Genomic DNA, 22,132 nt, shown 5'->3' with positions numbered 1-22,132 from the left:
GGAATGCTGGCGAGAACAATGGATTGCAGCCACAGCGCTGCAACGGTGAAGCAAAAGCTTGATGGACCATATAGATCAGATACAGATGGATACAGATAAGGGCATAGCGCACCGCGCAGCTCTGATTTTGGCCAAACCACGCGTGTTGTGCAGAAATACTTACATTCTCGTTGAGACTTTCCATTAATTCCTCGCTTGGACCTGGGCCAAACAGGATGTTTTGCAGAATATACTCTTTCTCCAAGAGAACACCCTTCGCCCAGACATGTCTTCCCGATAATTTCGGGCAACGGTAATATTCGGTGGGAGCATCCCATGCTGGGCCTGGACCGTGGTCGGCGTTGTGCTGGCGTCGGTGTCCAGAAATGGAAAGTTCGACTGATCCGATATCTTGTCCAATAAGTGTTGCTGGTTTGGGACGAGATACGGACCGAAAATCCCCCGCGATCACTGCATCGCCATTCGAAGGCGCGTCTGCATTCAGTCGTTTCGCTCGCATACAGCAATCTGAGTACTGACCGGGATCAATGGCGTATCTTATGTTTGGTATTGATGCTGGGCTGACAGCGGGCGTGGTCACGCAGGTCGAGGTTCCTTGCATTTAGTTGCGCCTAAAACAAGTTTGTCGAACCGCTGTGCGAACGCAGCTTTATTCAAGGACTTCAAGAGCAATGGATATCAAGGAAACGCACCCAATTGTACACGTGTTCGTGACTGATCACTAGGTCCAACGCTACACAAAGGGACCGACAGAGTTCGTTGGTTGAGAATGCCTGGGAACATACATAGATCATTGCGAATAATACATGCTGTACTCGATGCAATCACAACAGCGCATGATTGAGTAATAATAATATCATGTGCACACACCGACAAGAAGCGTCCGTCCCGCTCTATCCTGATCTAGTCATGCCCGGCACCACCACGAAGATTGAATGAAGTTCCAAGCCATAAGGCCCGCTCCACGAGCTTATGAGCGATCCTGGGAAGCGAAGCGAAGTGCTACTGCATATACATGCTCAGCTCTCACGATCACCAGCTCGAAGCCGACCTAAGAGACTCACCAAACCCTACATCTCCCCCGCCTTCCTCTGGCACTCCCTTAGCCTGTCTCCATACTTCGCATACGTCTCCTTCCATTGCCCTAGCCACTCGAGCAGCTCTTCCTTGAACACACCGTCGAACTCGCCCATGCGCGCCCGGATGTTGTCCTCCATAGCCTCCATCGGCACGACGGTCTCGCCCGAGTTGTCCGCCTCCGCGAGGAACGGCTTCACGAGCGTATAGTGGACAATCCGTGCGCGTTTCCACAGGTCCTCCCACATCGCAGGCTTGCGCTTCTTGATCGCCAGGTTCGCGTTGTACGCGTACGGCAGGCGGACTGCGGACGCAGCATAGTACTGGTTGAGGAATGCCTGGTCCGCCTGCGTGCCGTCGTACGACAGCGTCTGCATCTTCTCCATCATGTCGCGGAACACAGCCGTGTCCGGGCGCGCGGAGATGACGCCGGTGTTGAACTCGAGCGCGAAGCCGTGCGAGCCTACGTAGACGTCCGGAACGGCGCCGAAGCGGTAGGGCAGTGCGAAGAGCTCGTCGAAGTTGCGGAGGACAAGCGTGTCCGCGTCGAGGTGCACGACGGCGTTGTAGCCCGCGTCGTTGAGCGTCCAAAGGTTCAGCTTGGAGTAGGCGTCGAGGAACCGTTTGTTCGTGCCTTCGCCATTGTGCGGCGGGGCGATGCGCGAGACGGGGTGCGGGGTGAAGCCAGTCGCAGTCGCGATACAGAGGGCCTCGGGGGAGATGTGCTCCGGAAGGTAGAAGAGGAGACGCGTCGCGGTGCTGTTGACACGGTCGAGGGAGTGTCCGAGCGTCGCGATGGCGGTGGCATAAGAGTCGGTGTACATGCAAGACACCACGGCGGTGTCGTCGTGACTTGGAGGCTTGAGCGACTGGTGAAACTCGCCGTTAAGGAGTGGATTAGGATTACTGCATAACATTAGCTTGCACTACGCTGACCGACGACCTGCTCACAGGTGCTGATAATTGTCCAAAGGCGTTGGCCATTTCTTCGCTAATTTTGAAATTAAATACCCATTGTACCACAGTGAGACCAGGATGACGAGGAGAACGGCTAGTATCCGCAGTGCATGTGCGCGGTTGGCTTGCTTGAGCGAGGCGATGTCTGTCCAAAGGGGCGTATAGTCCTTGTACCGAGAAAAGGCCCACATAGAAAGCTATGATGGAGGAGAAGTCATGGGCGACCTAAGGTATGCAATAGATATGTATGGACCCAGAGGCAGTGAGATGCGTGGCAGGCGAAACCGGACGCAGGCAGCCGTAACGTACAGATCGCAGCACTGTCAGCGGCCAGCCGGCGCTCCGATCGAGGCATCTCCATAAACGGACATCGACCTGCTCGGCTTGGCAACTCTGCAATCATCCAACGTCCGCGTCGGACAGTACTTGCACGCTATGAGAGGGGGAGGATCCTCGCGGTGCGGCGATGACCAGGTCCATTATGGCAAGTGAGTGGTGGCTGACGCGACTACTGCTTACTGATGCGTCGCCAGATTCAGAACATGGGGTCCCCGGGGCACGGATACCGCCAGTGTGCGGTACGTGTTCTCACTCAGAGCTGCGTACACTGCGGCTGTGGTTCGACAATGTAGATTCTCTGCCACGAGACCAGATAGTACTGCTGCGGCTTTGGCATTGCATGCGATGCGGTTGTTTCAACTTGTGCCACCCTCAACCCGACTACGAGGTGCCCAATGGGTCCCTGCGGTCTGCTTGCAGACTTGCACTACCTTTCAGCGTCATCGATCCCAAGTTCGTCACGTCGTGCTAAAGGACTCCACGCAAGGGTTCTATCTGCTGATTCTCCCGACAAGAACCCATCCTTTACCTCTGTGCAGCCTATAACCGCAGCTACACCCATGATCATTCGTTATCAAGCATGGCCAGGTCGGCATCTCGCTCACGCAGCTCGTGCGGGATGTGCGCAAAGTCGTGGTGTCCGAAATAGAGCGTCGAAGACTACAGCGTCATCATGGAATATCGCCCCGACGTTCGGCGTGAAGGACCACTGGCCGCCTCCTTGGGTGCATGGGACCCTATGGGCTGGAGTTCAGCCGGAATGATAAGTACGCCGTCTCTCACCCAAACGTACGTCCCAGTGTATCGACTCGCGCTGCATTACCTGTCCCTCGTAAGACAACCCCGCCGACGTGCGCCGGAGGCGGCTGGTTGGTATGCATAAATAGCCGAATATCAAGCTGTTAGCACGCGCCGGACTGTACTCACTTAGCCTTCCTCCCATTGGACTCCATTGCATAGGACTGACCCGCTATCAGCTAGACTTCGCTACTTGATCCCGCCAGCCGTGTTCCCGGAAGTTGCTCGCCAATCCCTGTGCACTACGAGGCGCGTCGTCCACATACATACTCCACGCACATGATACGCGGGGGATGATATATAGCAGGTGGGGAGCGCTGCGTTTGACACACTACTTTCCCCTCAGTGAACCACCTTTGCCCCTGAATACACCCAGAATGGATTACTTCGACTTCAACATGAAGCTACCCGCAGAATGGGCAACAGACGACGAGGCAGGGACAGAGCCCATTGCGCAAACTCCGGTGAGTCCATTATTACCACGCAAGTTGCCCCCTCGACAGCGACTCACAGGCGTCAGGTCGGCACACCCATGGAGAGGCCCGCGACGGGCAGCTCCTCGGGCCACGTAACGGTGTCGGTCTCACATGCCTTCCATCCGTATACCTCCTTCGATGACCTCGTCCCAGACATCATTCTCGTCTCACCCGATCAGGTTTTCTTCTACGTGCATCACCACAAGGTCCTCGCCGCATCCAACAACGGCTTCGCCATGCTCCTCCCTTCTGAGTTCTCCCCGGACGGCCACCCCCGACCGTCGTGATACCCGAGCCCGCAGAGATACTCAACATCATCCTGACCACCGTCTACGGGCTGTCCGCCAAGGAGTACCAGCCCTCTTTCGAGACGATCTCCACTGCACTTGACGCCCTGGCGCGGTACGGCCTCGAGCCGAAGCGATACGCCAGTGTGAAAATGCCCCTGTACGACCTCGTCGTCGCGTGCGCGCCACTGCGCTCGATCGACACCTACGCGCTCGCGGCGGCGCACGACCTCCCCGATGTCGCGACGGCCGCCTCCGCGCACCTCCTCCCGTTCCCACTCACCATGATCTCTGACGAGCTTGCGATGCGCATCGGCTCGGTGTACCTCAAGAAGCTGTTCTTCCTGCACTTCGGCCGCATCGAGGCTTTGAAGCACCTGCTGCTCCACCCGCCCAGCACCCATCCAGATACCCCGGAGTGCTCAGCAGCGCAGCAGCAGTGCCTGACGCGCTCGTGGGCGTTGGTGGCTGCCCATATCATGTGGGAGGCTGGGCCCAGTAAGTAATGATTCGGAGAAGAAGGTGCATGCTGACAGACGCCGGGGGGCAGATCTATCGACGTATTTGCTGCAGGCTGCGTTGCTGCCCCTCCAAAAGGAGCTGACGTGTTCCGAGTGTCGATTGGCCCTCCGCGATCGTATAGCGCGCTTGGTAGTCGGCTGGGCGTGTGTGAAGGTGAGTGAGCCGTTGATTCGTGTGCTTGTATCTTAGCTGATGTCACGTACCAGAGGACCATCTAGCTTGAGACGCGTACTCTAAGACTAGGGGTAGCGAGCGTGACTCTGGGGATGCGCTGCCCTTGGACTGCTGACGATGCCTGTGTATTTAATACTCTACTACGCTCGATGTTGTAAACTACTCATCACGCCCACGGATGCTCATACTTGTTGCTCGATGAACACAACGGTGGTGAGATCATGAGTCGTAAAGAACACTGGTTACTGATAACTTAGCTCCTGTTGAGTATCAGGTACCGCAAGAAGACATGATCAAGACACTATTCGTACCCCAGACACGCTGTTTGATAAGGCCATAGATGTGACAGCGGTACGTGTCTTTGTGGGATCATCGACGTCAGCCCCTACGCATTCCTTGCTTGGTGAGTCGACCCTAGCAAGAGCGCATGTGAGATGGACACATGTGCCCGTACTTGGGAAACCATCCCTGACCCGAACAGTATTGACAGCGCTGACGAAGCGTAAGCGAACTGCGAAGTAGGTCCTTGAGGACAAGTACGACCCGTTGCGGCCCAACTCACGAAAGAGTTTCGACGGGCTACTTGTCATGGATACACATCCCGCATTCTACGCTACTACTGGCTTGCTACTGGCGCGAACAATGCCGGGCCGATAAGTGATCTCCCGTTTCTTCTGTGTCCTCCAGGACTCCACCTGTTAGTACCGGGGCGCCTCCTGCACCATTCCACACCCTCCGGCGCAACTCCGGCGCCACAGCAACATACTTTCAGAAAGGCAATTCAAGCATCCCGGGGTAATCTCCCTGACAGTATACCATGGTATGGGCATCCGAGTGCCGCGATGACTATTTTACAACAAGCGAGATAGTACTACAATAACAAATACAGCAGCATAAGTATGAGCGCAACCCGCTCTCGTCCCAACTAGTCCATCACTACAGCCACGGACCACTTGGGCTATATGGTCCTCTGGCGAACAAGGTCGGTGAAGCTACAGCACAGAGGTCAATGTCTTCCGTACCTTTACACCTGCCCAACCGATCACTAGGCTTGCTATCCGATCGCGAAGGACCAATGTGCACTTGGGGCATGTCAGCTCCTTTTGGAGGGGCAGCAACGCGGCCTGCAGCAAATGCGTGGAGAAATCTGCGCGCCTGGTGTCAGTCGGTGTGTCCTTTCTCGTTGATTGGGTACCTACTAGGGCCAGCTTCCCACATGATATGAGCCGCACTCAACGCCCACGCGCGCGTCAGGCCTCGCTGCTGCGCTGCCGAGCACTCCGGGGTATCTTGGTGGGTGCTCGGCGGATTCAACAACAGGTGCTTCAGGGCCTCGATGCGGCCGAAGTGCAGGAAGAACAGCTTTTTGAGGTATACCGAGCCGATGCGCGTCGCGAGATCGTCCGTGAGCCCCGAGAGCCGGAAGGAGAGGAGGTGGGCAGACGCAGCCATCGCAACGTCGGGTAGGTCGTGGGCCGCCGCGAGGGCGTAGGTATCGATCGGGCGTAGTGAGGCACACGCGGCAACGAGGTCGTACAGGGGTGTGCCCGCGCCGACGTATCGTTTCAGCACGAGGCCGTACCGCGGGAGCGCGTTGAGTGTTGCGGCGATAGTCTCGAAGGATGGCTTGTACTCCATCGCGGACAGTCCGTAGACGGTGTGAAGAATGATGTTGAGGACATCCGCAGGCTCGGGTATCATCACGACGATCGGAGGGTGGCTGTCCAGCGAAAGCTCGAACGGGAGGAGCATGGCAAAACCGTTATCGGACGCGGCGAGGACCTGGTGGTGATGTACGTAGAAGAAAACCTCATCCTGCGAGATGAGGACCAAGGCCGGGGCGAGGTTATCAAAGGACGTGTAGGGATGGAAGGCATACGAGACCGACATCGTTGTGTCTTTCGAGATGTCGCCCGCCACTGACTTCTCAATAGGCGTGCCTATCTGAAGTCTGTGAGCCATTGGAACAGTCTTGCACTTGACCACTGGACGTACCGGGGTCTGCAAACCAGTCTTTCCCTCTACCTCGTCGTCCGTTGACCACTCCTGGTTGTTGAAGTCGAAATAGTCCATCATGGTTGTTAACAGGTGCAGTTCACTGGGGGAAGGTGCGCGACCAGCGCGACACTCCCACCTGCTATATATCATCCCGAAGCATCATGTGCGGGCGTCGAGCAACGACCGGGAATACGGCGGGCTAGTTCAAGCAGCGAAGTTAATGCTGACAACAGGCGAGATCTGAGACTCAGGCTCCTTCCCATCCGCCTTCGGGGGTAAAGGGGCCGGCAAGAATACGAACACGGTAAGCTCATCCTTGATTCTAGCTTGTCATGTCCCGAAACGTACAGGTGGCGGTGGAGGGCGACAGGTTGTGTTCGCGTTCTTGGAACTAAGTCCCTCCGCCCCAACCCCCAAAGCGGGTGGAGAGGAGCCTGGTTGAGTGCTCCGCAATGAAGCACGGCATGGTGCGGTCCCGCCCGTGCTACTTGAAAGCCTGATATGCGGACCTTCATGCACACTAGAAGCGTTTTGCAATCCATAATCATGAACGGCGCGGCGGTGCTGGAGCCCAGAAGAAAAGGCAGAGATTCACGACTCAGGAGGAGAAAGCTGGTGGAAGAGAGGGGTTCAGCCACATTGTGCCAGACGCTACGACGCGCCAGGAGTGAGAAACTCAAGCGCTCACTAGCAGTACTGCGGTATCGGGCGGGGATCTCGGCCACCCTCCGACGTGCTCGGTCTCTCTGAACGGATTGTCTCGTAGACAACACCAGCAAATTGCTGGAGGTACTGGATATCTACCTGTGTAGTAATCTGACTGTAAATTGGAGAACTGCGCTCGTCACAGTATTTATATGGCAGCTCAGTTCGCATGTACATGTAAGTAACATCCAAGCTCGAGAGGCCGATAAGTACATAGTACTCCGTTGGTTAGTCTCCGGTTCGGAGTACTTACTCACTATTGCAGCTCCAGTCACTGCCATCTACTATGTGGTGCGTGCAACGCGGCCCTCGCCATGAGGTGGGGCGGCAGTCATGGCTACTTTGGAGTCGGAGAGGCCTAGGGCGGTGTATTTGCGGTGTAATTCCTTTATACAAACACCCCTCAGGCTCCCTTAGCAAAGGCTTTCCATTCATGGAGGTCTGCCCAGCGTATCGCTCTGGTCGAAATTCAGCTCACAGTCCATGACACCGGGTGAGAGCAGCGCTACCAGGTATGTATCGGCGCTATACCGACTCTGTTCCGGACGTTGGATGTAGCGGCGATCGTCGGTACTTTACTGTAGGTTGCACTGAGGCACAGAACGCGGGACAATCGCCAAGGCACGCCGGCCGCGGGCAACCATAGATCGGTTCACAGGCGCACTCATTGGTCCCAATGAGCGTGTCCATTGTTGGTCTATTCTATGATTTCGCGAGCGGCACAATGACAGGAGTTGTCACACCCGGTTGAGGCTTGCGTATACGACCTACTGCAGCTGCTTGGCGGGCGAAAGGATGTCAAAGAAGTCCGCGCAGTGCTCACGGATACGTCGGCAACGGGTAGAGTTTGGGCAGAGTGACATAAAGTTCTGGCACGCCAATGGGCTGCCGCTGGAGGGATGGTCATCCGTCGTGCGCTTCAACAGTGTGCCAGTTCCGATACCGAGTTGGGCAGTGTCCGTATGGTCGAAGGATGCACGGCCCTACATTGACGCGGGGCTGAGCGAATGATCTGCCAGAAACGTCAGTATACAAACACAATGTGCCTACCGATAACGTTACAGCACGACGGTGCGTCCCACACACCGGTAACACCTCCAGGTTTGTTCAGCTTGTTTGTATTCCCCGGATGCCCTGGTCCACGATGAACAAGAATAGATAGAGTGAGTGTTATACTCTAAATGCAATGAAGGCGCCGCACACAGCCGCAAGAACAAAGATCGAAAGCGCGATGGAGACGAAGGCGCAGACTATGAGGTGACATCCAAGCCTGTAAGCTCCTTCCGGATTTCTGCCTCCGTCTCAATCTTCTTCAGCTGCGTCGCCTCCAACCGCTCGCCCTTCTTCTGCTTCTCCTTCAACTCCTCAATGGCCTTCAGCTGCAGTACAACCATCAGCCTGCAGAAACGACGAGGCCCGACGGCGAGCTCACCTTTTTGTTCAGGTTACGGACCTTCTTCGCCATCGGGTCCAATCCATTTGCGTCAAGACCCGGAGTAGGCGGCACCGACTCATTGACAGGGCTCGCAGCTCCATTTGTTGTACCATTTACCTGAATCTCAATAGACGGCCGCGGTGACTCCGCGCCATTTGCCGTTGCCGCTGCCCCCGCAGCAGCATCCTTCTTCCCTTTCTTCTTCCGCCCGCGCTTCTCTGAGTCTGCAGGAGGACTGCGAATAGGCGAGGGTGAGGTCGGCGCGCCTGGTACGTGTCTGCGACCATTGCCTTTGATGCGCCCGGGCGCTGGACTGCGGCTGTACCGGCCGTTTGGCGTAGACGGCGCACCAGGACTCGCCGAGCCTGATTCGTCGCGGCTATACACTAAGCTCGCCTCCAGTCCACGCGCGCCGGGCGGACGGTAAGCACCGGCGACTCTCGCTGGGGCGGGTTTTGCGACAGCAGCATGGGCCTCGACACTCGGCGCCGGAGCAGGACAGGGAGGGATCACTTGGGGGAAGGGTGGGAGCGCGTCGACTGGTATCGGCCTCCACGACGCCTGGTACAACTCGTCGATAGGATGGACGTGCAGCAAGGGGCCTGTGCAGTGCCAGACCTTGACGACGTTGTCTACCCGCAGTCGAGGCGAGAGCGTCGCAGTGAGGAGGAACCGCCCGCATGGAGACCATTCACAGTGCGAAGAGTTCGAGGCATCGATACTCGTGACCCTGGTGAGTGATCGGCGGTCGTAGATGTCTGCCTTGCCCGCGAGGTTACCAAATCCAGCCAGGGCGATGAGGCGCCCCTGAGGGTTGAAGGAGATGAAGTTGGTGAACGCGGTGCCGAAGTCGTGGAGCGACCGTGCACGTTGATCGAACAGCATAGCCTTTGCCGGCATATCTAAACAAATCAAGGTTACCTCAGAACAAGCCTTCAATGGAGAAGCTTACAGCCGTAGATGACGCCAAACTCCTTGGAGTTTGGGCTCCATGCAAAGTCATGGATGGGGCCTTCTTTGTCGAGCGTAATGCGGCAGTCAAAGTTGCCCGCAGCACTCAACAGGTAGAAGCCGCCAGTCTCGCCATAGTAGCTCTTGTTCGCTTGATCGACTTCCGTCTGCGTGAGCACAAGCACCTGCGTACCAAGGTTGTTCCACTTGATCGTAGACTTATCAGCCTTGAAGAACGTCTTCTGACACGTGGGAGGCCCGGCGAGACCCGTCAAGCTGTATATCTTCACGCTTGCGGGTGCGCCCTGCACAAGCGTGTGATTAAGGTGACTACACTGTGCGGACGATCTACGCACCTTTTTTTCGGCGGCAAAAACAGCCACCGAAGGGTTAAGCCCAGGGCTCAGCACGACCGACGTCGCACCTTCCACCTTGAGCTTGTCGACCACACCGGCGGCCCAATTTGCCGGGTGGAACACCTGTACCTCCTGCCCAACCAGCCGGACTGCATGAGACTCCGAAAGGGTGTACTGCAAGTCCCAGCCCTCCAGCGACTTCTGCGTGAACGCGACGAGCTCCTCGCCTGTTGACGCGGAGAACACGCGGAGGTTCTTGTGCTGTGCACCATCCTCGAGCTTGATCGGTCGCTCCCAGGTGCTAAGGTATGTGCCACGGGGCGAGAACTTGAGCTCCACGATGTTTGGCAGCGGCAACTCTTGCAACAGTTGCGCGCTCTCGGCTTGAAAGATGCGTACGCCGGAGGGCACTGCGTACGCGAACAGACGACCGTCAGCACTGTACTGGAACGTGCGTGCAGGTACATCGGGAGCCTGAAAATGGTCCAGAGGCTCGTAGTTGGGCGTCCCGCCCACAAGGCCGAGAGCTTTCTGCGCGCGGACTGGGGAGGTCGTCAGCTTCGAACTAGAGTACCATGGGAGGTCCACCTACATGCGTACTGCTGAGAGGGTGCGGACGCCATGTGGATGCAGGAGCTTTACAGCCGACAGTGAGAGGAGAAGCAAGTGAATGCTTCAGCGACGGGCTGGACGACGTGGACGTCCGGAGACAAGGTGTGTAGACTGCGTTTATGCGCCCGTCCAAAAATCGATAACCGGTCCTCGATTACGTAACATAACATTTCCCATGGAGCCGTGTTTGAGTCAGTGTGTTGCAGTGAACACTGATCTGAACAGTGTGTATGTACGCTTTCTCAAAGTGTTCGGGGCCCGAAATAAGTGGTTTGCCCCCGGTGATTGTGAGTTCAGAACTTCAGTGGCATGTGTTGATTCTGAACTCACTTCAGTGGCATGTGTTGAGGGAAATGAGGGAGCGGTAACCCAGGCGATAGACTCAAGACATCGTCCTGTCAAGCCGGACAACAGTGTTTCGACAAACCTACCAGTGGACACAACAGATCATCGTGTTCGGTCCTGCAGCTTGGGAGTTACGAGGCATACGTGGCCACGTGGCTTGTAGGTGTATTCTGGAGGGACAAGAGACAGCATTGCACCTGTTGACACTGACAGGGGCGACGACGGGCCACAGCCGCCATCTCAAGCCATAGCTCGTCAGTGTGATTGCGCCTCTGTAGCGTGGTGCGTCGTCCATTTCTGAGTACACGATTTTACCTCAACGGACATCCCTCTGTCTTCCTTCAGCTGTACTCTCCGTTATCAGCACCCCTTCGGCCTATCAAATTGACAATCGGTGCATCCACGCAAAGCATCACTCTCTACCCGGCACATCACCTTGGAGTTCCACCGTGGTTCTCGGGGGTAGCCTGAGGCCTAACTTCGGCGGTCCCGCTATCAGTGTTCCGTTGAGGACGAGGATCGGACGGTCTCGAGTTGGCCCCGAGTTGCACTTCCCGCTCGTTGTCGGATCTTACTTAGCTCCCGACGGTGGTCATACTAGTATTAGAAGTCATTCAGACCGTCCGTGTGCGGCATGTAGTATAGGTGAGTCCTTGTTTACTTATTCAGTCCATCCAATGTTCATCGAATTCGTCATGACCCGAGATCGCCGACGATTCAGGCCGACTGTTAGACCCCAAGACACGATACGACCAATAGTACTCAGTCCAGAACCTCACAGCCTCAGGCTCCAGCGTTCTGTTACGGTGATGCATCGAGTGAGTCGAGTCAACAAGACGAGCCGATGAGTCAACGATCGAGGAGCCGTGGCGACTGAAGGCGATGCAGCGCCACCGACGTCGAACACTGACATACATAAATGCGCACAACCGAGCAGGAACATGTCCAGCACCCGTGTAACACATCTACAACCGGGTCCCTTTACACGCAAAAAGATGGACACCCCTCCAGCGACAGCGTCGTCCCAGAATGTCACTTTACCCGTCATCCCAGAGCTTTACTCTCCAGACTTTCTAGACATCATCTTGCCCGTCCAGCAAAATGTGGTGCATGAGCCCGCACCCACGACGGTCCCTGAGGCGCGCAATCCTATGATGGATGCGCTTCAGGCGACAGCCCATCAGACCTTCACGGAAAACGGTGCGCCGGCGTTCTCATCCACGCTCTCACCCACCCTGGATGCCTTCCAGGCGTTGCGACCGTACGCGCATGGGCCGAGCATCCCACGATATCTTGACGCATCATGGGAGGATGACCCGCAACTCACGCTGCGCATCATATGGCACCTACGAAGCATCCACGATGGCAAGGGCGAGAGGGAAGTCTTCTACCAGTAAGCCTTCGTCTACCTTGACTATTCTCCGACCGCTTGCTCATCAGACTTACAACAGGGCTTTCGGATGGTTGTACGCCAAGCATCCGCGAACTGCTATCACGAACCTGCCGCGGCTAATTGAACCCCTGTGCACGCATCCGAAAGGTCCGAAAGCGCGTCGTGGGGGCATGCCACACGGCTGCTGGAAAGATCTCCTCAACATCGTCGCCCTCGCGGAGGTTGACGAGCTACAGCCAAGGGATGAGCCTGCGACGTTCCTGCATGCGCCCCGTGGTCGTGAGGCGGTTCGGCGCGCGGTGCGACGTACGAATGCTCAGGGAATCGACGTCACAAAATCTGGGCGGGCGCATGCGAACCACGCGCGCCTCGAGACCAAACTCATGGAGCCAGAGTTTCGCGCACTCTACGTGATGGTAGCTCGCCTCTTCGCGGAGAAGCTCACGCAGGACGTGTCGATCCTCAGGCAGATGGAAGAGGTGAAGCACGGCTCCGAAGAGTGGTGGGTTCTGTCAAAACGGCTGTCACTGATAGGAAAATGGGCTCCGACACCGCAGGGCTCCCATGACCGCGTCACGAACCTCAGCACTGCGATCTGTCTGCTCCTGCACGACGCCGGTGTGTTCTCAGACTTACGTGTCGCTGTGTCACGCGATACGCCGCTGCCTGCGCTCGAAACACACATCCTACGCTCGTACTACCAACGTTGGGTGCTGACGCCCCTCCGGCGCACGCTCGCTGTGCCCGAGCCGCTGATGTCGGCTGGGCGCTGGAAGGAAATTGACTATACGCGCGTGGCTTCGTGGTGCATGAAAACAAACGCGGTGCGCTTCTACAAGCATGATCCGGACGGCTTCGAGGCCTACATGGTCAAGGTCGAGAGCGGCAAGAAGACGATGAACGGTGCGACGCTGATGCCGCACGAGATCGTGAAGGCCGTGCAAGCCGTGGAGCGCGAGTCTACCAGGACGCAGCCGGGATTGCAGAAACTCGAGCGCAAGGTCAGGCAGATGCAGATGCGCGTCCTTGAGGCACAGTGGACGTCACTCGTACAGCGTCTGCGTGAGGCGGGCAGCCTCGACAGCGCACTCGCTGTATGCGACGTCTCCGGCTCGATGGCGGCCCAGCCCATCCAAGTCGCTCTCGCCCTCTCGCTCGTCACAGCGCAGCTCGCTAGGCCCCCCTTCTCTGGCGGCTTCATCACGTTCTCGAAATCTCCCCAGTTTCTGACCGTCGACGTCGAGCGCAACGGCCTCGCACGCACGCTAGGAGAGATGGTGCGGTCGGAGTGGGCCATGAACACGGACCTCCATGCCGTCTTCGTGGACCTCCTGCTCCCCCTCGCTGTAAGAAACAAGGTCAAGCAGGAGGACATGATCAAGACGCTCTTCGTGTTCTCAGACATGCAGTTTGACGAAGCCACGGAAGCGGACGCCACTGCGTGGGAGACCAACCACGACGCCATTGAGCGGGCGTACGCAGAGGCTGGGTACGAGGTTCCGCGGATCGTCTACTGGGATCTCGCAGCGCACCGTGGTCCGGGGATGGCGGCGGTCCCTGTGACGGCCAACCGTAAGGGTGTCGCCCTCATGAACGGGTTCTCGCCTGCTCTGATGAAGGTGTTCGTGGGCGACGCCAACGCTGAAGAGGCTGCAGAGGAGGTTGAGGATGGATGGGAGAAGGTGAAAGGGGAGTCAGACTCGGAGTTCGACCCGCTCAGTATAATGAAGAAGGCCGTCTCAAACAAGAGCTTCGATGGGCTCGTTGTGGTTGATTGACTCGGTGCATACGGTAAATTATGGGTGGACTGTTCGCTACATCTCGCAATCTGTACAATGCTGATACCCCAAAATATGACCCATCGTGTAATGATATCGTGTCTTTCAGAGTAGCTCATCCTCGCGATTTGACTTGCTCGCTCGAACCGAGCCCCACGTCGGACACTTGTGCTTATTCAAACATTCACATGCCACCGCCGCATACTAGTGCATTCTCTATATCCTATCCTATATCCTATATTGCTATATTCCTACATCTTAAGGGAAAACGCGGTGTCTCCGGATCCACCGCGTCGACATTTGAGCTTTGTGATTGGCTCCCAGCTCCGCGCTCCACCGTGTACCGTCCGTGCACGTGACCGCGCAACTGGGGCCGCCCGGGCGCGCGAGACGCCGCGAGTGTCCGAGTCCTCCGCAATGAGTCCGCATCACAAAACCTACATACATACTTCCATCTCAACTCCGTGTTGTGAGCCGTGAACCGCATCGTGTGCAGCGCACGGTGTTAGTGTATCCTTACTTGCCATCTGCTTGTGATCAAGGCTTCCAGTAGACACTGCTACCTGTGCAAGACGGCGGGCGGAGGTCAACGGTTCAAGTTGGCATCCGACTGCTCAGCCAGACTCCGGAGGGGCCGTGGAATCGCATATTGAAGGATGCGCCCTTGTCGAGCACTAAACGTATGGCATCGCGCAGGGAAAGTACGTCTGCACGCGCAGTCCGATTATTGCACTCGGGTGCGCCTCCTCAGCACGCATCGGAATGTATCTCCCCCTCCTGCACTAGCATCGTCTCAGAATGTCACGCTACCTACCATCCCTGAGCTCTATTCTCCGGATTTCCTCGACATCCTCTTACCTGCGAAGGAGCACGTCGTGGCTGTACCTGAGCCTGAGGTAGTTCCCGATCCCCGGAGTCCTTTCATGGATGCGCTCCTAGCGACAGCGCAGCATACGGTCACGGAGAACGGCGCGCCTGCGTACTCGTCTACGCAATCACCTACCCTGGATGCCTTCCAGGCACTGCGGCCACGCGCGCATGGGACGAATATCTCGCGGTACCTCGAAGCAGCATGGGAGCACGACCCGCAGCTTACGTTGCGCATCATCTGGCACTTGCGAAGCATCCACGATGGCAAGGGTGAGAGGGAGGTCTTCTATCAGTAAGTCGTCACAACTAGCCTCGATCATGCCTCACTCATACAATGTGTTAAACCAATACGTCAGGGCGTACGGGTGGTTGTACGAGAATCATCCACGGACCGCTGTTGTCAACCTGCCGCGTCTCGTCGAACCGCTGTGCACGCGTCCGTATCGGACCGAGGGACTGTCGCATGGTTATTGGAAAGATCTCCTGAACATCGTTGCTCTCGCTGAGCTCGACGAGCTGTCGCCCAGGACTGAGCCCGCAACGTTTCTGCATACCCCCGTCGTCCACCCCTTGTCGTCGAAGATATTCAGCGCCAGCTCGATGAGTTCGATAAGACGTCACATCCCTCTCACGACGCCACGCGTGTTGCCCGTGATCGCAGGGAGCTCCGACGAGTCCTGAGGCGACCTGGAGGAGATGAACCTACAAGGTCAGAGCGTAACCAGGCGAACTTCGAGCGCCTCGAGGCCAAGCTCCAGGAGCCCCGGTTTCGTGCTCTCTACGTGATGGTGGCACGTCTCTTCGCAGAGAAGCTTGTTCAAGACTTGGCCCTTCTCCAACAGATGGAGAACGTGAAACACGGTTCGGACGAGTGGTGGGTGCTGTCGAAGCGGCTGTCGCTCGCAGGGAAGTGGGCACCGACGCCCCAGGGCTCCCATGACCGCGTCACCAACCTTAGTACCGCGATTGGTTTGCTGCTGCATGACGCGGGCCTCTCAGCGAACCTTCGCATCCAAGTGTCCCGCGACGCGCCCCTGGCTGTACTCGAGACGCACATCTTACGCTCATACTACCAACGTTGGGTGCTAACGCCCCTCCGACGCACGCTCGTTGTGCCCGAACCGTTGATGTCGGCAGGGCGCTGGAAGGAGATCAACTACTCGCGTGTGCCCGCGCTGTGTATGAAGATCAACACCGTGCACTTCTACAAGCACGACCCGGAGGGCCTCGAAGGGTACATGTACAAAGTCGAGAGCGGTAAGAAGAAGATTAGCGGGGCGACGCTGATGCCGCACGAGATCGTGAAGGCCGTGCAAGCCGTGGAATGCGACCACGTCTGGGGACCACCGGCATTGCAGGAACTCAAGCGCAAGATAAAACAGATGCAAATCCGTGTTCTCGAGGCTCAATGGACATCGCTCGTGAATCGTCTACGGGAGGCAGGCAGGCTCGACAGCGCGCTCGCTGTGTGCGACGTCTCTGCCTCGATGGCGGGCCAGCCCATCCAAGTGGCCCTCGCTCTGTCGCTCATCACCGCGCAGCTCGCGAAGCCCCCGTTCTCTGGCGGCTTCATCACGTTCTCCAGATGTCCCCAGTTCCAGACCGTCGATGTTGAACGTGTCGGCCTCGTACGCGCATTACGGGAAATGGAACATTCGCACTGGGACATGAACACCAATCTCCATGCCGTCTTTGTGGATCTGCTCTTGCCTCTCGCTATCGCAAACAAGGTCAAGCCAGAGGACATGATCAAGATTCTTTTCGTTTTCTCGGACATGCAGTTTGACGAGGCCACTGAAACGACAGCCGCAGATGCTCACAGGAGTCGGGGCGTAACTACAAAGTGGGAGACAAACCACGATGCGATTGAGCGCGCGTACAAAGAAGCTGGATACGAGGTCCCGCGGATCGTCTATTGGGATCTCGCGCAGCACAACGAAGCGGGGATGCCAGCGATCCCAGTGACGGCTGATCGGAAGGGCGTCGCTCTCATGAATGGATTCTCTCCTGCTCTGCTCAAGGTGTTCATGGGTGAAGCGGACGTCGATGACGTCGCGATAGAGGTTGACGCCAAGCCTCAGCAGGAAGAGGTGGTTGGGCAGGATGACTTTGACCCATTGAGTGTTATGCAGAAGGCCGTTTCGAGCAAGAGCTTTGACGGACTGGTTGTCTTGGACTAGGATGTCGCATTTCTGATAGTACTTTTCCTCCATCCACCACTCTTCACACATCGAATGTATTGTAGCATCTCGACTCCGTCACCTTGCACATATTTCATGTACCTATTATAAACGCTAGGCTGCAACGATTGCGAACGCTCACCTATATTTCGAGGCTTTTGAGTATTGAAAACATCAGAGGATGCTGCTCATTGACCGCTGTGCACAGCACAACTTGTCAAAGTGTGCTTTGTTAAAGATTTCGAAGAAAAAGAGTGAAGTCGCGTTGCGATCACGATCAGATCCGATCTCACGCAAGGAGGAGCGGGAGGAGGGATTATTACTCTTGATGGATTTTCTCTCACTGCCAGGCCGTTCGAGTCCCAAACATCACGACGGACTACTACTGACTCCCACCGCGACATCGTCAACTCGGCTCGCCTAGCTCGCTCCCAGCCCTCGTCGCTACCTGGCTTGTCCTTTGCCACTGTCAGTCACGGTGAAGCGTGAGGCTGGCAGCACTCGCGTCCGGTCACAACCCGGACTGCCTGTCACAACTGGAGATGCCGTCTCATGAGGACCAGCCCGAAACGACGACCTCAACGGAGAAATCACCGACGTACTGGTTCGATGACGGCAATGTGATCCTTCAAGTTGGGGATAACTCATTCCGCGTTCATACGAGCGTTCTGTCTCGGCACTCTGTCGTCTTTCGCGACCTATTCAAGCTTCCCCAGACCTCGCCGGACATGCGGGATGGCTGTGTTGTCGTGCAGTTGCATGACATAGCCGGAGATGTAGAGGTTTTATTGGCCGCGTTGTACGATGGGTGCAGGTGCGTGAATCATATGGGAGCAGTGTCAATCAAGCATTTACTCGGGTGTATCCGCGCTGTGTCGTAGCATGTACTTCGGAGCAAGAAGCTGCATTCCATTCTCAACTATCGCATGTTTGATACGGCTGGGCCACAAGTACCAGATGGAGCACATCTTCGCAGGTGCCATAACACGTCTCAAGAGCTGCTTCGTGGCATCATTTGTGGAATGTTATGCCCTCCGAAGTCGAGGTAGTCGATCCATGTCATTTGTTGACGCGGACGCCATCGAAGCTGTTAACTTGGCGCGTCTCACGCAAATCGGTACCGTACTGCCCACAGCACTCTACATCTGCGGACTTCTCCCGAACAACTTGCTGCTTCACGGCGTACCCCGCAAAAATGGCACAGTGGAACGGTTGTCTTCCGAGGATATCATACGGTGCCTCGATGGTAGGGCGAACCTACTGGCAGCGCTCAGGGAGAAGAGATTCAAATGGTTCTTTGCGCCCACCATTCGTATCAGCGATGGATGCAGACAAGAGAAGACTTGTAAAGCCGCTCTCAAAGTCATGGCTATGAACATCGTAAAGGAGGGGTTGATCACGGACCTTTCCTTCTTGGACAACGTAGGACTCGATGAACGGAAAGAGCAACATTTGATGTGCCAGAGCTGTTGGCAGATGGTTCAGCACGATGACGAGAGAGAATGCGAGGCGATTTGGTGCGACCTTCCACAGCACATGGGGGTCACTGTCGTGCATTGGAACATTCCGTGGGCGGCGCAAGGTATGCCACATTTGAAACCTGTACTCTCAGCCCGCCAAGTATCCTTTGACCTTCATTTTCGCAGACACGATATTGTAATTCGCGCACCTCGCCCACGTCGATGAAAATCAGAGAGAGAGCTTTGCCTGGTCCTCAATTCGGGTCGTCGAGTTGAAGCACATATCAATGGTAAGTACAAGCGTAGTCTATTCCTACATGTCGTGTCACTTGCGCAGTTCCTGCGCGACGAAATCCATCCCCCTCTCCTGTGCTTCGTCGGATCCGGGTGCTGGCAGCGGCGGGTTAGTCCTCGTGACGAGACCATGATCAGCATCCGGGACGATGTCCAGCTCGGCCGTGACTCCCAGCTCCCGCAGCCGCTGGTACGTCTTCTCAGACTCGGAGGCTAAGACGCAGTGGTCGATCGCTCCGTGTACGAAGTACGTCGGTGGGAACGCAGCGTTGATTTGGTCTTCTAGGATCGCCGGACGCAGACGAGGAGGGATTGCCGCGAGGCGGTCAGCGTACGGGAGGCCGCGCAGGGTGGCGGATATGGGCTCGCCGAGAACGAAGTCGAGAAGGTTACCCTTGTGCCATGCGTGCGTGAAGAGATACCAACGGTTCTCGTCATCCGACAACGTCCCGTCGCTCCGCACTTTCAGCGGCATCTCTGCTACAGCAGCGATCGAAGGGTCGAGGAGGTGGGCTACGGATACGTCCGTGATCTGGTCCGCGCCGGGGAACCTGAGGTACGTATCCTTCACCGCGAGCCAGTGATCGGACAGGAAATCGCCTCCCATGCCGAACATGGACAACACGGCCTTCGGTTTAGGCTCTGCGTAGATGCCTGCCACTCGCGCGACATAGCCTCCGCCAGAGAATCCTGCGACTGCGAGGCGTGTAGCGTCTAGCGATATGCCATTGGGCAAGTGTTGCTCGGAGAACGTCGGGCGCGCTAGGAAGGCGAAGAGTGCCTTGACGTCCTCGATGATGTCGAGAGCCGTGGAGGGAGGTGAGAGGCGGTAGTCTGCTGCGATGTAGATGAGCCCTCGTTGGAGCGTAGACCCTGAGACGAATGCATGGCATAAGTGCACTGTTCACACAAGTCATAGGGAAGATTACAACTTACTTTTTAACCAGACTGGGGTGAATACATCTTCTTCCGTACGGCTGCCCGACAACAAGCCGCCCCCATGGAAGTAAATCACCGCTGGCAACACGCTGCCTGTGGCAGCCGACGGTGGCACGGAGACATCGAGCTTGATGTCGAGGTCGCCCACACGCCGGTAGGTAATGATGCGCTTGCTCATGTTGTTGTTATCTCGCTGAAGGTCTGTGAATGTGGCTGTCTCGGAACATTGGTGCTCTTATAGCGTTTCTTCGCATCGTCTGTCCTATTCTGATCACGGAGAGCTTACGAATGTAGACCTGCGTCAAGTCAGTTACGACGGACCCGTGACAAGAGATCCCCGGTCGTTCAAATCAGCGATTGCGCTATGTCTGACAGCGGTCCGAACATCATGATGTTACTAAGTTTCGCGAAGGGTCTACGCTCACCTCCTCCGATACGCACCTCTCATGGTCTCACGCTGTCCTTCAGCGCAGTGTCCAATAATATTGTCTTGAATGACTCAGCACTCTGGAATTGTTTAGAAAGCTTTCGCATGTCACCGTGAAACGTGTCAGAAAGTCAGAGTGTTCGTTTGCCCGACTGGCCTAACTTGAAGTACATCGTCGACTCATTCGCAGACACCATGCAGTGAGTCACAGTGCACTAAGCCATCGCCTATCGAAGCCGGGGACCACTTGACTTGTCGCATCACATAATTCGTGGAACAATGTCGCTGCCCAGCGCGACAGGCATCCTTGTTATACAGCAGCAAATGCTCGGCATAAGAACCAACGCTACGCAGCAGGTGGGATGAGCGACCAGAAGGAGTCAGATTTAGGGGGGGCTTTACCGATCAGGCTTGACCTTTGATGCCTGGAATCGTATGTAGCCGCAGGTGTCTCAAGTCCCTTCGTCTTCATGCAGCGTGGCTCAAATAGGCTCGCCATGCGCGGCTGCTGATTCCTGTAACAGGTCCGTACTCACTGAGCTGAGCTAGATGTCCTAGGCTGAGGTCCTCGCACTTCGGGGTGCCAGCCCATGGAGGGACCGGTGGCAGACTTCAGCCTGAAAGTAGCTGTGCCGTCAGGAGAGAAGTACGACAATGGAATGATAGGTCTGGTCGTCAATTGAGGTGATGTAAAGGCTGCTGCGAGCCATCTTGTAGCGTAAGTAGGTCCACCTGAATGCGAGGAAAATAGCAGACGAACCTTTTGGGTTCAGACATGGCACTGTTTTGGGCGGATGTATACAGCAATTATCTGTGTGTAAGTAATTTGGTAAGGACCGTCACATATGCAGAGAAGTACGGAGAGTTACACCTAGTTGCAGTGGTAGCCGCGGCTGTGGCGAGTCCCGACACAACGCGTCAATGGGGAGTCACATGCACCGCGTCGCGGCTCGGCATCTGCCGGATATAAAATTCTCTCGCTGCAGTACGTCGTAGGCGCTATCCCTCTTCGCCGCGGTCGACGCGCATCCTTCGTGCACTTTCCTCAGGTTCCATTGCTGGCTCGGCGTAGGTGCTGTTGAAGGTGAGGTTCATCCATTCATCTTTTATAGTGATGAGATCGCTGCCGCCCCAGTCGTAGCTCGAGGAGCTGTGACGAGAAGGCAGAGCATACAGCCAAATATTTTGCACCTCTGAATCTTATCATCCTACCAACGCCTTGAATGTTTTCTGACCACCCTCTATCACAGTCTGCGTGACTAGTCGGATGACGGTCTTTTACCCGTTGCAAGCAGGCGATTCGACATTCTAATGAAGAAGTCACCTCAACGTAGTACAATGTGAGTAGCTGTCTATAGTTTATGCGAGGCTCTTCGTTATACGGGATGATTCCAAACCGAATGCAATTAGGAAGTGCCGTCTGAGAGCGCTCCCTGTAAGGGGAGTTGCGCCTGTCGAGACGCGGTTCTCTGATACACCGTCATACATCCGTTTTTGGTTTGACGAAGACTGATTCACGCCTCTACAGCTGTGTACTGTTCATCACAATGTTGTCGTGGTATGCGTAAGGTGCGTATATCCCCTCGTATTTTTTGTTGGCTCTATGCAGGTTATTAGCAAGTACAGTAATTTCAGCGATGCTATTCTATGATGTTTTCAGCCTAGCCATGTTACCGTCTGTCTCAATGCTTGCAAAGGCTCTGAGCAGGTTGTTGAGAGGGCCTCCCGCGCAAGCTATCTCACTGCGATGTATCCTGTT

At 56.2% G+C, this 22,132-nt stretch overlaps 8 protein-coding genes across 8 annotated transcripts; 3 read left to right on the top strand and 5 right to left on the bottom strand.

The window, feature by feature from the left end:
* Nucleotides 1–835: 835 nt before the first annotated feature.
* Nucleotides 836–2,496, bottom strand: B0H18DRAFT_117327 (nucleotide-diphospho-sugar transferase). Its single transcript, XM_048035913.1, has 2 exons — nt 2,029–2,496; nt 836–1,983 (listed from the first exon to the last, which is right to left on the bottom strand). The coding sequence occupies exons 1-2, from the start codon at nt 2,223–2,225 to the stop codon at nt 1,071–1,073; spliced, it is 1,110 nt and encodes a 369-aa protein (XP_047896300.1). The 5' UTR covers nt 2,226–2,496; the 3' UTR covers nt 836–1,070.
* Nucleotides 2,497–3,548: 1,052 nt separating this feature from the next.
* On the top strand, nt 3,549–4,674 carry B0H18DRAFT_1116572 (uncharacterized protein; the record flags this gene model as incomplete). Its single annotated transcript, XM_048033453.1, has 5 exons — nt 3,549–3,635; nt 3,692–3,853; nt 3,943–4,432; nt 4,485–4,609; nt 4,663–4,674. 5 exons carry the CDS (start codon nt 3,549–3,551, stop codon nt 4,672–4,674), a joined length of 876 nt encoding a protein of 291 aa, XP_047896299.1.
* Nucleotides 4,675–5,622: 948 nt separating this feature from the next.
* On the bottom strand, nt 5,623–6,706 carry B0H18DRAFT_1116571 (uncharacterized protein; the record flags this gene model as incomplete). Its single annotated transcript, XM_048033452.1, has 3 exons — nt 5,623–5,777; nt 5,830–6,574; nt 6,626–6,706. 3 exons carry the CDS (start codon nt 6,704–6,706, stop codon nt 5,623–5,625), a joined length of 981 nt encoding a protein of 326 aa, XP_047896298.1.
* A 1,275-nt stretch (nt 6,707–7,981) lies between these two features.
* B0H18DRAFT_991628 (uncharacterized protein) lies at nt 7,982–8,428 on the bottom strand. Its single transcript, XM_048045073.1, has 2 exons — nt 8,384–8,428; nt 7,982–8,316 (listed from the first exon to the last, which is right to left on the bottom strand). Exon 2 carries the CDS (start codon nt 8,238–8,240, stop codon nt 8,031–8,033), a length of 210 nt encoding a protein of 69 aa, XP_047896297.1. The 5' UTR covers nt 8,241–8,316; nt 8,384–8,428; the 3' UTR covers nt 7,982–8,030.
* Nucleotides 8,429–8,583: 155 nt separating this feature from the next.
* B0H18DRAFT_1116570 (eukaryotic translation initiation factor eIF2A-domain-containing protein) lies at nt 8,584–10,698 on the bottom strand (the record flags this gene model as incomplete). Its single annotated transcript, XM_048033451.1, has 5 exons — nt 8,584–8,712; nt 8,766–9,670; nt 9,721–10,024; nt 10,076–10,617; nt 10,668–10,698. 5 exons carry the CDS (start codon nt 10,696–10,698, stop codon nt 8,584–8,586), a joined length of 1,911 nt encoding a protein of 636 aa, XP_047896296.1.
* A 1,275-nt stretch (nt 10,699–11,973) lies between these two features.
* B0H18DRAFT_1116569 (uncharacterized protein) lies at nt 11,974–17,253 on the top strand (the record flags this gene model as incomplete). Its single annotated transcript, XM_048033450.1, has 5 exons — nt 11,974–12,425; nt 12,484–14,194; nt 15,001–15,365; nt 15,430–15,645; nt 15,735–17,253. The coding sequence occupies 5 exons, from the start codon at nt 11,974–11,976 to the stop codon at nt 17,251–17,253; spliced, it is 4,263 nt and encodes a 1,420-aa protein (XP_047896295.1).
* Nucleotides 17,254–17,795: 542 nt separating this feature from the next.
* On the top strand, nt 17,796–18,939 carry B0H18DRAFT_872508 (uncharacterized protein; the record flags this gene model as incomplete). The annotated part of the gene is made up of 2 exons (XM_048040234.1): nt 17,796–18,067; nt 18,135–18,939. 2 exons carry the CDS (start codon nt 17,796–17,798, stop codon nt 18,937–18,939), a joined length of 1,077 nt encoding a protein of 358 aa, XP_047896294.1.
* Nucleotides 18,940–19,038: 99 nt separating this feature from the next.
* On the bottom strand, nt 19,039–20,124 carry B0H18DRAFT_1116568 (Alpha/Beta hydrolase protein; the record flags this gene model as incomplete). Its single annotated transcript, XM_048033449.1, has 2 exons — nt 19,039–19,880; nt 19,944–20,124. 2 exons carry the CDS (start codon nt 20,122–20,124, stop codon nt 19,039–19,041), a joined length of 1,023 nt encoding a protein of 340 aa, XP_047896293.1.
* Between the last annotated feature and the right edge of the window lie 2,008 nt (nt 20,125–22,132).

This window comes from Fomitopsis serialis (assembly GCF_022376445.1).
Source record: "Fomitopsis serialis strain Sig1Antser10 chromosome Unknown B0H18scaffold_15, whole genome shotgun sequence".
Classification (NCBI taxonomy): domain Eukaryota; kingdom Fungi; phylum Basidiomycota; class Agaricomycetes; order Polyporales; family Fomitopsidaceae; genus Fomitopsis; species Fomitopsis serialis.
The sequence above is the reverse complement of the archived record's forward strand: the minus strand, read 5'-3'. Positions and strand labels throughout refer to the sequence as shown.

Excerpts from the sequence above, each read along its gene's own strand:
- B0H18DRAFT_117327 (XM_048035913.1), bottom strand. The coding sequence starts at position 2,225 with ATGTGGGCCTTTTCTCGGTACAAGGACTATACGCCCCTTTGGACAGAC. Across the intron at positions 1,984-2,028 it reads TTGGACAATTATCAGCACCT|TAATCCTAATCCACTCCTTA; the intron begins GTGAGCAGGTCG and ends AATGTTATGCAG.
- B0H18DRAFT_991628 (XM_048045073.1), bottom strand. The coding sequence starts at position 8,240 with ATGACCATCCCTCCAGCGGCAGCCCATTGGCGTGCCAGAACTTTATGT.